The following is a 14,060-nucleotide window of genomic DNA, read 5'->3' as shown; positions in this document are numbered from 1 at the left end:
GTTTAGAGTTTCATTTCTTTCCTCTTTATACCTTGTTAATATTTTATCTCTTGTTCTGCATGCTTAATTCTGGATTTCTTCAGCTCTTTCTTATAGCTTATTGATTCTTGCAGTAGCATCTATTATGCATTTTAGCTGAGAGATGAATATTTAAATTCAGCTGCATGTTTAAGGGCAGAGAGTGGGATTTCATTGTTGTTGATGGTGTGCTCTTGTGTTGAAACACTTACTTAGTAGTCACTTTGGATGCTTTGTAGTATACTAGAATCTAAATTCCTCTGTGGCTTCCTTTGGTTATTTTTGAGCTGGTTATACCTTTTACTTGTGTTGTTATCAGTCCATGTGCCCTTGGTCCTGTCCTTCTGAGCCTAAGGTGAGGCAGAACAAGAAGGCCAAGGGAAACCATATTAGAAGAGACTGGTCGCTGCATGGCTTACGGTAGATAGAGATTGTGGAAGGGCCAGGGATAAGATACCTCTGTCTGTGGAGTTCCCCCAGTGAGTTTCCCACTCACTCCAGCTAAGCTCAAGTTCTATCCTCCCACCACTTTTAAAATGTTGTCATATTGGAATGCATTAAACTTATCTATTGATTAGGTCAGAGTCTTTATAATCCCCAAAGCCCACTAGCTAGCAAAGAACCCCTCAGTGTACCAGCCTGTGGGGGAACAGTTGATAGTCAAACTATAACAATGAGAAGAAACAAATGGTTGTGTCTCATACAGTTCATTACTCTCAAAGAAAAGGATAAATGGCTCAAATGTCAGAGTCTCTGTGGTTGAAGTCTAAGGGTCTGTTCTCAAAACTTTTGCGGGTGATTCTAATCTATAAGGCATAATAAATATGAGTGAAATGATTACCTGGAAAGTAGGTGCATAGTGAGTACTAAGGATCATTAGTTAAGTTTTCTTTTTTAATATAAGATTTCTTCATTTTGATTATTTGATTCTCATCACCACTTGCTGCCATTTTGAATGGGCAGGAGGTAGTTCCTTGCAAATGCACGGAGGGAGATTATCAGGGGATATGTAATCCTGATAAAGGCATGGGCCTCTGCAATCAGAGCATCCTGAAGCTTAAGAAAAGTTCCAATTTCACCGTTTACTAATTTGGAGACTTTTGTTCATTGGATAAAGGCAATATACCTGGCTCTTGCTAGACTTAATTTTTTCTCCTGTGTAAAACAGAGTTAAAATATACAACTTTTGTTTAAGCATGTAGTAGCTACATAATATAAAATATTTAAAAATACTTGAGACATTTTCTAATAGTAAGATGTTAATAATTAATAAAAATCCCTCTTACTTTCCACCTTTTTATTTCACTTTGTCTGATTGTATCATTTCTTTATTAGCTTTCCCTGTTTATTGATAATCTAGCTCCTGCATATATAATACAGATTCTAAGTTCACTGGAAATGGATTTGACACTTGAAATCTCAAAAGAAAAGAGGAGATTATGCCTTGTGAGGTTCAAAGGCCCTTTGTCCCCTTGATATTGATTTTCTTAAATCAGATAGTAGCCAAGACCTTGGAAAAAGTAATTGAACTGACAACCAGCAGATCTAAGTTATTAATAATGGAGCAGCCTTGGACATTCTTGATGACTTAATGTAATGACAGAAGGGAGGTCTGAAATGCCTGGAGTTGGGGTCAGTGGCTGAGTCTCATAGGATAAAAGAAAACACAAGTTATTTCTGAGAACTTATTTCATGGAATAAAGTCTTTATGATAGTTTCAAATACAAGGACAGATGAAGTGGTCTTGATTTTGTTCTTTTTTTAGTAAAATAAAACTTTGAAAAAAAGTTTACTATTATATTTTTTCCATTATTAAAACACTGATTTACTAGGTGTTATATTATCTTAGACTCTTCATAAGCAACTTCTCACGGGTAAAATAATGGCTGAATTATTATTTTTAACTACTGGATTCAAATATAAATACTGTTGTCTACTAGTTGTATGGCATTGACCAAGTGAAGTAGTCTCTCAGATAATTAGTTTCCATATCTGTAAAATGGAGAAATATATGTTTTAATTATAGTTATGGAATAATATGTAAGATCTTTTCTGTAAAAATCTATATAACAACCTCTCATGTAAATAATTGTTGAATAATGAAATCCATGAATTTTTAAAGCTTTATCTTTTTCATTGTAAGTGTAGGGAAAGTCTTATAAAAGTAAAATCTCAGAACCTTTTTCTTTCCTCCTTCTAATTGCCTTAGTCCTAGTCTTTAGGCATCATGGGATATATTTCAGTGGTTTTGGGTATGTTTCAATATAGTTCATCTTTCTTTAATAATCTCTTGTCTTCCCTTATACAAAATGTATTCATTAAAACAAAAATCTGATTGTTTTTGTTAGCACTGCCACTCTGGAAAATCCTTAGGCATCTAAAACACTCCATTCTCCTATTGTGAGGGTAAAAGGACAAGAGAAGGGGGTTTGTTGAGCACCTATGGTTCTACAATGCATGCAGATTAGACTGAGCCTCACATCCTGATCCTATAGGATAGGACAGCTATCCTATAGATATCCTATAGGAGTGAAGCTACTGAAAGGAGTAAACATCTCTAAATCTCACCAAAGAGCTCCAATAGCTGGAGAATATTGACATTATAATTTAGTACTGTTAGTATCTTTAGTCTCATTGAACATCAAAGGTCTACCTTTACCTTAATGGCATTATTTATTTTCAGGCAAATTCTAGGTTGTTCTAGAGAAAGATGGAAAATTAGTAACTAAATTTTATAGAGAATCCTGTATTACCTGATGAGAGTTGAAACAATATACATACAATATTAACTCCTTTAGTTCCCAAAAAAAAACCCACTAGGTAGGTACAATTACCACCATTTATCAACATGGGAATTATTATCATCTCATAATATAATTCAGGTATTCTAATAACATAATTCAAGTCACAAAACCCTGAAGTGTTAGTATTAGAAATAAATATCAGGCTTTCAGGGTTCCAAAACTAATTAAGTGAAAGTCAGTTGTAGTAATTAATTCCAAAAGAGCAAGATTTGTAAGCTTTTAGGCTTACCTGGCACAAACAAGTTACAGTCCATGATGTCTGTTGCACTGTGGGGTGTGAGACCTCATGGCTTCCTTAACCTTGCTTATGGTTTTTTGTCTTAATTATCAAAAAGTGGCAATCTGCATAGCAGAGACTTCTGACGAGTTTCTCTTTCTTTTACAGAGAGTCATTTTTAACATTGTTAACTTCAGTAAAACCAAGAGTCTTTATAGAGATGGGATGGCACCTATGGTGAAATCTACCAGCAGACCAAAATGGTAAGTGACCCATGTGGTGAGGTGATCTATTTCTGATCAGAAAATTTGACTTGTTGCTAAAGTTTGCCCTTTGCATAGCTGGGGCACAACTTTATTGAATCTGAGAAATATGAATCAGGGGAGCTTCTAGATGGCTATTACCTGGGCTCTTTCAGAACATTAGGAACTTGTTCCCATGTTTACGAGAACCAACATTTGGTTATGAGATTAGGTACAGATGATGTTTGGTAAAGTTATTGTCTCATTTTGATTTATTGTGTATCTTTGGGAATATACTTAAAATTGGACTTCTGCCCACTCCTCTTTCTTTGGTCTACTCTAAATATAGATGATCACATGCATCCCAGAATAGCTGTGAATGCAATTCAAGATATTTGTAGATGACAATGTCATGTCACAAAAATGGTTGGACAATCTGGAAATATTTCTGTGCTTCCTCCTTCCTTCCTTCCTTCCTTCCTTCCTTCCTTCCTTCCTTCCTTCCTTCCTTCCTTCCTTTCCTGTGTGTATGTTTTGATGGTATTTTCTAAAGTTGTTGTAGTTTTATAGATGATAAAATTTTATTTGTTCCATCACTATACTGAGGACGAGACAAGTTAGAGTTAGGTAAGATTGCTTACTAATTGAAATGATTTTGATATTAATAGTAATAATAACAATGACACCATTGGTTGAAACCTCATTCTTTTGCAAACATTTTACTTCTATGGTTAATATTTTCACACTTCTCTAAGAAACATTTTTAAATGTAAAAGACTTCAGATGAAAAAGTTGAGGCTAGGAAAAATTAAGTATTTCTCAAAGCCATCAAAACTAAGGCAGGACATATTTATATTTTGCCTCATCGGACCATGAAACTGCTTCATCCTTAGCCTCTGTCTATTCATTTATTTACTACACCAACATTTTTTGAGACTAACTAGATGAGAGATTTTAAAGACAGGAACCAAGTATTAGTCATCTGTCACACAGTAGGTGTTAAATGCTCTGGGGACTGAACTGAATTGCTTCTGAGAATTTATATGTAAGGCACCTTGCTAAGTGCTCAATAAATGTTATCTATTATTAATAATATGTAAAATAATATACAAATGCAAGCGGTTGTTAATATCATTCTAGCTTTGATCCTTGTTCAAATTTTAATGACTAGTGAGAAGATAGTCTCCAAATGTCTGTATTTATAGAAAACTAGCATTTCATAAATATTGAAGTTGTGCTTTTATCTCCAAATGATGCTTGGCAATTTTCTATAAATGCTAGCTCGAGAGGCTCAGGTTTAAAAAATGCATACATTTGATAACAGTTATGAAAACTTTATTAAATGGTAAAATTATCTCTGGTCATGTTTATACTTACTGCATCAAATCAATTAAGCAGCTGCACTTTTGATCTCTTTCTGTCAATGTGTTCTGGGCAAAGAGCAAGACCTGAGTCTTTCTATCCAGGCCATGAAGGCAATAATATAGGCAGGCATGTGTGTTGATGGGTATGTCAAGTCAGTAACACAATATCACTATCTGTTCCTAGGAACATTTTCTCCATGTTCTGTGTTAAGATCTTAAGCAGCAACAGTAATTGTTCTCTACCTTTCCAAGTGTTAGCTTTGGGTGTTCTAATTCTCTCACTGCTCCTCTTTACTCCCTTCCTCTTACTCCCTCCCCTCTTCTCTCCCCTTTCCCTCCTGCTTCCCTTCTTCCTTTCCCACATTTCCTACAACTCCTCATCTCTCTAATCTTATACCTACTCTCTCTCTCTCTCTCTCTCTCTCTCTCTCTCTCTCTCTCTCTCTCGATTTTGAAATATTAATGAGTCCTTGCATTTGTATTATAATACCTTAGAAACAAGCTAGTGCCTATATCCACTGCTGGCAGGCCTTGGCAACAGCAATTATCCATATCCAGTCCTTGAGTAGTTTTTCTAGTCTGAAATAGCCTCAAGTTTAGGCACAAGATAACTTGTGCAAACCATTCTGTTTATCTGACTCCTCCTTCTGATGCCTCGAATGTGAATATGAAGCTTCTCTCATTGTTTTACTCCTTTCCTCACTCTAGATGTTTATACATTTGTTTATCCGGATATTTCCAGCATTGTCATGTTCTCTACGTTGTATTAGATGTTGGAGTGCAGAATGAATATGAATATGTAAACAGAACTTTCATAGAATTTTTATTAAATAATCTCCAGAGATGCTAACCATTCTTCTACTTGCCAGTACTTTACACTGAACAACCTTTCTGTTCTTTTTGCTATTCTTTCCTTAGGAAATTTGTTCATTCCTTCTGTTAGTTACCTGGACCAGAGCCTACCTTCCAGGAGCTATTATCTCAAATTTCCCAGTAGCCATGATCATTTTCCTGTCAAAATAATTTATTTTGATGAATTTAAGGAATTTATCACGATTTAGGACTACAGAGAAATGGCTTGATCCAAGCCTAGCAAGTACTTTGCAGATTCAACTATTAAAATATCTCCTTCAGTGCTTGCTTAATCCCAGTTTTCCCAGTATAAAGACATGAATATTTTATCTTGCCTGGGATTTTTTGGTAATAGCAAGTAAATTTTTAGTTTTTAGAAAAATTCTTGCCTCAGGATAGATGTTAAAGGTTTTACGTTATCTGGACTTTTATCTACGGAGATATTGAAGAATAGTATTTCTTTGCTTTTCGAGATAAAATATTCTTGATGTGGCTTATAAGGAACTTTAAGTGATCCCATGATTTTTGGGTTTAGCATGAACCTAGAATCCTGTTAGTTATAAAAAGTAAATGAAGAAAAGATACACCTGAGAAGCCATTATGCAAATATATGACCACCCAATTCTTTCCCGGTTAAAAGAAATAAAGTAAAAATATCTTGTAGCAAATGACAAGGCTACGGGAAATGCTCTGACTGTTTTAGTCCAGTATAATTAATTCTGTTCACACACTAGTCCTCTTTATGTCCTCTTTATGACTATAGTTAGTGTCTGTACCACTAGGATTTTTCAGTCACAACTCATCAATATTTCTTAATAGTATCAAAAGTGAGTTTACTATGTGTGAACACTGCTGGAAACTGGCATCTCTAGACAGTTGAGGTCTGTATATTTGTATATACAAAAATTGAGGGTAGAAATATTTACACAAGTAGTTAATGACGATGCCAGCCAGAAACACATGAACCTGTGTGTACTATTTCAACCACATGCAATGCATGGTAGGAGAAGGGAAGGAACACAAGAAGCACAGAGAAGCATGTGATGTATGGTCTTCGGCTGATCTGAAATACCATCTTTTATTTCCCTTACAGTAGATTAAGAAGATTGGAATGAACTTCAAAAGTAATTTTTGCTTAATATTTTATTGTTGATATAATCTGTGCTAGATTCTGTGGTGATAAATATGAACCTGATCTGATTTTGTTTTTGCAAATTGCTTATAAGTATACTATGAGGGAACATTAAGAAATACATAGAGAATGCTGTGTGGGATTAAGAAGAGGAAACAAATGGGTGTTAGTAGCGAGGGCCCTAGAGATGAGTTGAGACAGTCTATGGAGAAGGTGGTGTTTCAACTGGATTGTCAATGGTTGGGACATGAACAAAAAATAGTTGGACTACAAAAGGAAGAAATAAAAATGCACTATGCTTGCTCCTTTTAAAAAGTATTTGTAACTAGTAATAAAGTAATCCTAATAATATTACTTGCTTATGTTATAAAAGCAAATGTGAAATAGATGTATAAATACTTTCTAAAGTCTAAAATATCTTGGTAGTAAAACAAAATTTCAAACTCCCTGATTCTTTTTCCTTGATTTATGTAATGCTGAGTTTTGTGAGCATTATTCTTCCACCCTTCCCCCATTCCATCTGCCTATTAATAACTGCTTACTGAGTACTTATAATGCACCAATAACTATGTGAGGCTCTGAAGCATGGTGGTTAATGGATATATTATAGTATGGATATAATATAATATATAGTCTGTTGTACTAAAAAACTATAATTCTAAGGAAATATGTTAACTAGTGTAATGGGGAAATTGAAAATGCTGTGGAAACTATCCAGCAGTCTACATACCATTTCAGACTTAATCTAGGGGCAGTAAGATGTTTTAGCGGGTAAAAGTGTTTCCCACGAAAGTCCAGTGACCCAAATTTAGACCAAGGGACCCACATAAAGTGGAAGTAGAAAAATCAATTAAAGTTGTCGTCTGATCTCCAAGTACACCATGGCATATATATGCTCCTATGAAATATCTCTCTCTCTCTCTCTCTCTCTCTCTCTCTCTCTCTCTCTCTCTCTCTCTCTCTCTCTCTCTCTCTCTCTCTGACTGTTTCTCTCTCTCTCCCTCTCCCCTTCTCTCTTACTGTCTCCCTGTCTGTATCTCTCTGTCGCTCTCTCTTGCACACACACACTAATAAGTAACTAAAAATTTTAAAATCTTAATCCACTACAAGAATGAAGATACTTCCTCAGGAAATATCATTTATTCTCAGACCTAAAATATAAATAGTAGGTGGAGGCATATATACATGAAATAATAGAATGTATTTAAAACCAAAAAAAAAAAAAACGAGTGACAACTGGTATGGGAGGTCCTCCTGTCTATGTGTTGATTTTATTGGTTAATGAATAAAATATTGGGTTGGCCTAAGCATGGGTGGAGGAAGGCAGAGTTAGGGAGATGCTATAAAGCTGCTGACAGTGTAAGACATGCCGAAACTTTGCCAGTAAGCCACTGCCATGTGGCAATACACAGATTAATGGAGATGAGTTAAATTAAGATGTAAGAGTTAGCCAGTACGAAGCTAAAGCTAATAGGCCAAGTAGTGATTTAATTAATTCAGTTCCTGTGTGATTATTTCACACTCAGCAGACACAAATCACAATGTGGCTGTCATATTAGGAGAGTCAGTCTTACTGAATAGAGGATATATTAGGGATGAACAAGATGAAGGGATGATGGTAACTGATAATGGCAGATGCCAGACAAGGCTTCAGATTCCTTGAAGTTTTAGTTCCAGCATTTGCGGGATGACTAGTTCGTTGCGTATATACTGGGATTGGAACTCTAGTCCTCATGATAGTTCAGCAGGTATTCTTAACTGAGCCATTTATCCAGCCCCACAATTTATAATACTATGCTCTCATTTCTAATTTCTAGGTATTTAGATTTTTCACACTTTAAGAATATAAACATACAAATTTCAGCTTTGGTGCATCAGTTTTTTTTTTTTTTTTTTTTTTTTTTTTTTTTTTTTTCTTTTTTTTTTTTTTTTTTTTTTTTTTTTTTTTCCTCATGGTTTATTTTTTTTTTATATTTAAAAATTTCCATCTCCTTCCCTCCTCCTCCCCCCTCCCTCCCCTCCTTCTCCCCTTTCTCTCCCCTCCTTCTCCCCCTTCCCTCCCCTCCCCTCCACCCATACCTCCCCTCCCTCCATGGGAGGACCTTGGTCTTAGCATAGAGTGGGGAACCCTGATGGCTCCTTGGTGCATCAGTTTTTATCATTATCCCATAAGCTAAAACCTACATAGTTACTGAATATAAGCTCTTGTTAAGGCACTCTCATAAAATGTGTTCTTAATCTTAAATGCTAGCCACCAACTTGCATTATATCAGAGCTGTAATATGGAAAGCATTAAGAACTGACATTTAGAGGTGCAGTGGTGGTGCATGACTTTCATCCCAGCACTTGGGAGGTAGAGGCAGGCAGATCTCTTTGAGTTTGAAGCCAGCCTGGTCTACAGAACAAGTTCCAGGACAGTCAGGGTTAAACATAGAGAAATCCTGTCTCGCAAAACCAACCAAGAAAGAACAACAAAAGAGAACTGACATTGAATGTCTGGAGGTAAGACTGTGTAGTAGGGTAGTACAAACTTGCTGAGCTTGCATGAGGTTCAGGTCCTGGGACTAAAATCAAAGACAGGTGTATGCCCTATAGAATGATCCCTGTGACTGTCTTTTTTATTTCATTTAATTTGCATCTAAAGAATATTACTACAGTAAAACCAAGTTTCAAAATTAAGTAATATTGCATAAAAAGATAAAAGAGCTAGGCGGTGGGGATGCACTCCTTTAATCCCAGCACTCGGGAGTCAGAGGCATGCAGATCTCTGTGAGTTCAAGGCCAGCCTGGGCTACAAGAGCTAGTTCCAGGACAGGCTCCAAAGCTACAGAGAAACCCTGTCTCAAAAAACCAAAAACAGAGAGAGAGAGAGAGAGAGAGAGAGAGAGAGAGAGAGAGAGAGAGAGAGAGAGAGAGAGAGAGAGAGAGAGAGAGAGAGAGAGAGAGAGAGAGAGGAGCATTTCAGACTTCCGATTCTTAGGTTAAATGTGAGAGGTATTCTTCTTGTTTCTTGTTTTTAGTACTGTTGGAAGAGTTTGTCACTATTTATGAAGCAAACTAAGACCTAGAAAGCTAAAGAGAAGAGGAGAGGCTGCTAGGATCCTGAGCACCTCAGAAATGATTCTGCACATATTCCTTGGACTTCTTTTTGCCTGATCTGTGCAGCAATGTCTTCTGGGAAGCTGGTGGCCTGCCAATGCCAGCAAGAACAGAACTGTTTTGAATGCTTTCAAAAGTGGGTTCTTATTTAAAAAGAGCTAGGAAATCACTCTATTGGGACATGTGATATTGAGACAACACTGACCTAATCCATCAAAACATAAAAAGAAAATGTATCCATTCAATAAAAGACAAGTAGAAAACCAAAACTTCTACCCTCACATATACCCAGTGATGGCAAAGAAAAGAAGGAAGCCAGGATTTTAATTTCTTCTTCTTACCAGCAATTCCTTCCTTTTCCTTTGTATATGAATCCATATGGGTATGCGTATGTGTGCTCCTTGTGTGTAGGTGAGATTGTGTGGGGGCCAGAAGACAACCTCATATATCATTCTTCAAGTACCATCTGCTTGTTTTTTCAGACCATGTTTCTCTCATTGGCCTAGACCCTAGTGAGTAGACTAGTCTGACTATCCAGTGAGCCCTAAGGATCTGCCTGTCTTTTCCGCAATGCAACAGAGAGGATGGAACCATAGGCACTACCCATTCTCAGTAATAGAGAAAGAGCAGTTTAAAAGAAAGTTGAAGATGTTCAGAGACCCATGAGACTGTATCAACCATTTTAACATCCATGCCTTCAGAGTTGCTGAGGGAGAGGGAAGCATGGGCTGGAAAAGAAGGAACTGACTGAAATCTTTCTGAATTTGAATTTTTTAAAAAAGATTTATTAATTTATTATGTGTACACCATTCCGAATTATATGTGTGCCCTCATGCCAGAAGAGGGCACAGGTCTCATATAGATGGCTGTGAGCCACCATGTGGTTGCCAGGAATTGAACTCAGGACCTCTGGAAGAGCAGTCAGTGCTCTTAACCACTGAGCCATCTGTCCAGCCTGGAAAGACATAAACTTACAGATAAGTAAACTCCAGACAGGAAGACCTAGAGAAAGCCCTGTCAAGAAATATCATAGTCAAAATTTCTGAAAAGGAGGGATAGAGAATCACCACGGAGGCCAGGTAAACTTCTATGATTTCTTTCAAAGAGCCCACAGCCCCCTGCTCAGCAAGAATGTTCTACAAGAATTAAGAAGAAATCAAGATATTCAATATGAAAGGAAACTAAGATTGTCTCTTACCATCAGACTAATTCTTTTGAAAAATGATTTAAAGAGGTTCTTGATGTATAAAGGCTACATAAAGAGCTTTAGAGTATCCGGAAGGAACAACAGAAAGTGAAAACCTGGGCAAAACCATTAGGCGTTATTTTTCCATCTTCAAATATGTTTGATGTAGAATCAAAAATGATCTTATTATCTAACACAGGTCTTACCATACGATAGATTACACAGTAACACATGGAAAGCACTCCTGTGCCATGCACAACTGGCAATGGACTGGTGCTGAGCACAAAGTAGTGCTGCCATAGACTGAACCTAAAATGAATGTCAAAGGTGATTGTGTGAGAGAGTTGATCCCCAACTTGTGATAAGAGGAAATGGTGGAAACTTTAAGTATTGCCCAGAGGGAGAGGTGCTTTGGTCTTGGGGCATGCTTTTTCTCTTCTTCCCTTTCTTTTCTGGCTATGGGTTGAAGAACTTAGCTTTGTCCTTTATTCTTGCCATTGTCTTCCAGAATCTCTACTAGAGGCTCTTGGCAAAGAGTCCACCTATTAACAGACTGAAAACTACAAAACCATGACATTAAATAAAACTTTTTATGACTCTCTTATCTCAGATATACGTTACCTCGTATAAGAGGGACTAGTCCAAATAGATGATAAGGAGGAAGAGGACAGGAATGACCAGTGTTGTAGCATCTGAACGGCCTCTGCTGAGACACCAATGCACCGTGACACCACCTTGACACATGGGAAACAAAGATGTAGAGCCTCGTGCATGAATTGTGTTGATGTAAATTTTCTGGTTTTGATGGTTGGCTGTGAATGGGAGGAGGAAACCATGGGGACTCGCAGGAGAACTGGATGGTGACATTCACGACCTTTCCATACTGCTTTGTAAATTCATGAGAATCAGTGTTGTCCCAAGAACTGTTTAGAGTTTATTTATTTCATCTGAATTTTCACAAAATGTCACACAGAATATTTGAAAACTGACAAAAAAAAATCAGGATCTCTGACTTCTCAGAGATTAAATGACAGGTAGAATGAATTAATTTAAAGTCATAAATCTGCCAGGTGGTGGTGGGTCACGCCTTTAATCCTAGCACTTGGGAAGCAAAGTCAGGCGAGTCTCTGTGAGTTTGAGGCCAGCCTGTTCTCCATAGTGAGTTCCCGGACAGCAGGACTGTTTCACAGAGAAACCTTGTCTCAGAGAAAAGAAAAGAAGAAGAAATAAAAAGAAAAGAAGAGCATAAATCTAACAAACAGAACATTTCAACAACAAAAATTTAATTTCCTAGAATGGCTAATATGACCTGAGGAAACAGACAGGTAAATGTAGAAGAAGGATACTTGGGGAGGGGAAGCAGAGACTCCTAAATATGCATTCCCTTATGGGCCTTACTGGTCCAGGACCAAGTCGCCAAACCACTCCATACTGCTGTGTGCTTCTGCACACAGAGCACAGCAAGGTTGTCTTTCTAGATGATTCTCACACTGCAGAGAGAGGAGTTCTTACACAGGGCAAGGAACAAGCCCAACGAAGGTATAGACCATTGTCTCCTGTGTCTGCCACAGTGATGTGAGCCAACATTTGTCAGCACATTTCTAGAAAGCAGCACAGTCAGAAATTATCACCTCCAGTTTGCAGGTTTGAAATCCAAAGCTCAGAAAAGTACTTCATAATTCCTCAGGAGGCAGAAGCAGGACTATGTTATATTTCTCTGACTCTTAGCCATATGGTTTCCTCTAGTCCCTTCTAATTTATATCATTGTTATCACAAGGGCGCTATGTCAGGAACATACACAAACCTGTTTGCATCTTCCCATAATGTCAGATTTCTTGAATAATGTAAGTTCATAAACTGTGTTAATTTGATTTCATTGGTTCTAATCCATGCATATATGATATGTGATACCGAACGTCAGTGAAAGGGTTAAAGAGTACAGGATTCAAAGTGACTGAGTGATATGATATTCTATTATTATATGCAGCATATTTTATTTGTCAGTTGAAAAGTATGAGCAATATTGGTAGGAACTTGTATATGTAAGTTTTTATATGGACATATCATTCATCTTGAGCATACAATTGCTGTGCTGTATTACATATTAAGCTTGTTCAACCTTTTGAGGAAACATTCTGTGGTTTTTCCAAGTGGATACATTTTATATTTTATATTCATTATATTATTTATATTCATTTTATATTGGCATTTTATATTCCCACCAACATCTAATCACTTTTTGATTCTTATATTGTGTGTGTGTGTGTGTGTGTGTCTGTGTGTGTGTGTGTGTGTGTGTAAGAGGGAGAAGGAGGAAGAAGCAAGAAGCTTATGTGAGGGGGATGAATTTTATGATGCCTATGTGTAGATATGTTATTGTGAATAACTATGAATTCATATAATTTTTGTATGTATACCTGTGTCCTTTTCATATCTTAATCCAAGTACTTTAGTCTCCATTCTTCCCAAGCGTCTTGTTGGCCTATTTGAGATATCTTGCTTGCTGGTAAGCCTATATTCAGCCACAAAATCTGGCAAGTACCAAGTAGGGTCTGCTGAGCAGATTTGGGGGTCTCTTGTTTTGTCACAGGGAATGTGGTCTAGGATAGGTCCCATTTCGGTGTTCAGACTTCTGTGAGATATATTAAGCATAATTTAAAGGCAGATTTGGAAGGAGATAAATTTTCTCCGCAGCTACTCTCTTTGTTTGCCTGATCCTCTTTCAGAGCCATTTTGAGACCATGTTCTACCACTCATGTTTTGAGCAGCTGAACAACCCATATGATTTTCTGGGCCTCTGGTTCCTCAGTTACAAAACAGAGCTAATAACATGAATCTTGAAGTTTCACAGTAATAATTAAAGCGGTGTGACTCACCCAAAGCTTTCAACTGTAAGAGCTACTGTCTTGGTCTGGGTACAGAGCTCCAGCCTCGAAGGCATGAGCCCAGTGATAAAGCGCTAGCAGAGCTTGCCAGAGGCCCTGCTCCAATCACCAGCACAGAGAAGCAGTTTACTGTTAATTTCTCTCATTTTTCATAAAATCCGCATTAGTTCTAAAGCTTCATTCCTGTCCATAAAAGTTTGCTGTTATTGTCATGTCAACCTCTTCCTAGAATTTTTAATTTGAGAAACAAAATTAATAAA

The 14,060-nt window shown here is 37.1% G+C and overlaps 1 protein-coding gene across 1 annotated transcript in view; it reads left to right on the top strand.

Annotated features, from left to right (window-relative positions):
- Positions 1–14,060, top strand: part of Agbl4 (AGBL carboxypeptidase 4) — a 1,010,368-nt gene that overhangs the window by 376,852 nt on the left and 619,456 nt on the right. The window contains exon 4 of the mRNA XM_038334417.1: positions 3,208–3,302. Coding sequence (XP_038190345.1) covers positions 3,208–3,302 — 95 coding nt within the window. The remainder of the gene's footprint in view (positions 1–3,207; positions 3,303–14,060) is intronic.

The sequence above is a fragment of the Arvicola amphibius genome, chromosome 6 (genome assembly GCF_903992535.2).
Source record: "Arvicola amphibius chromosome 6, mArvAmp1.2, whole genome shotgun sequence".
NCBI classification, from domain to species: Eukaryota; Metazoa; Chordata; class Mammalia; order Rodentia; family Cricetidae; genus Arvicola; species Arvicola amphibius.
This window is presented reverse-complemented; position numbering and strand designations above follow the sequence as displayed.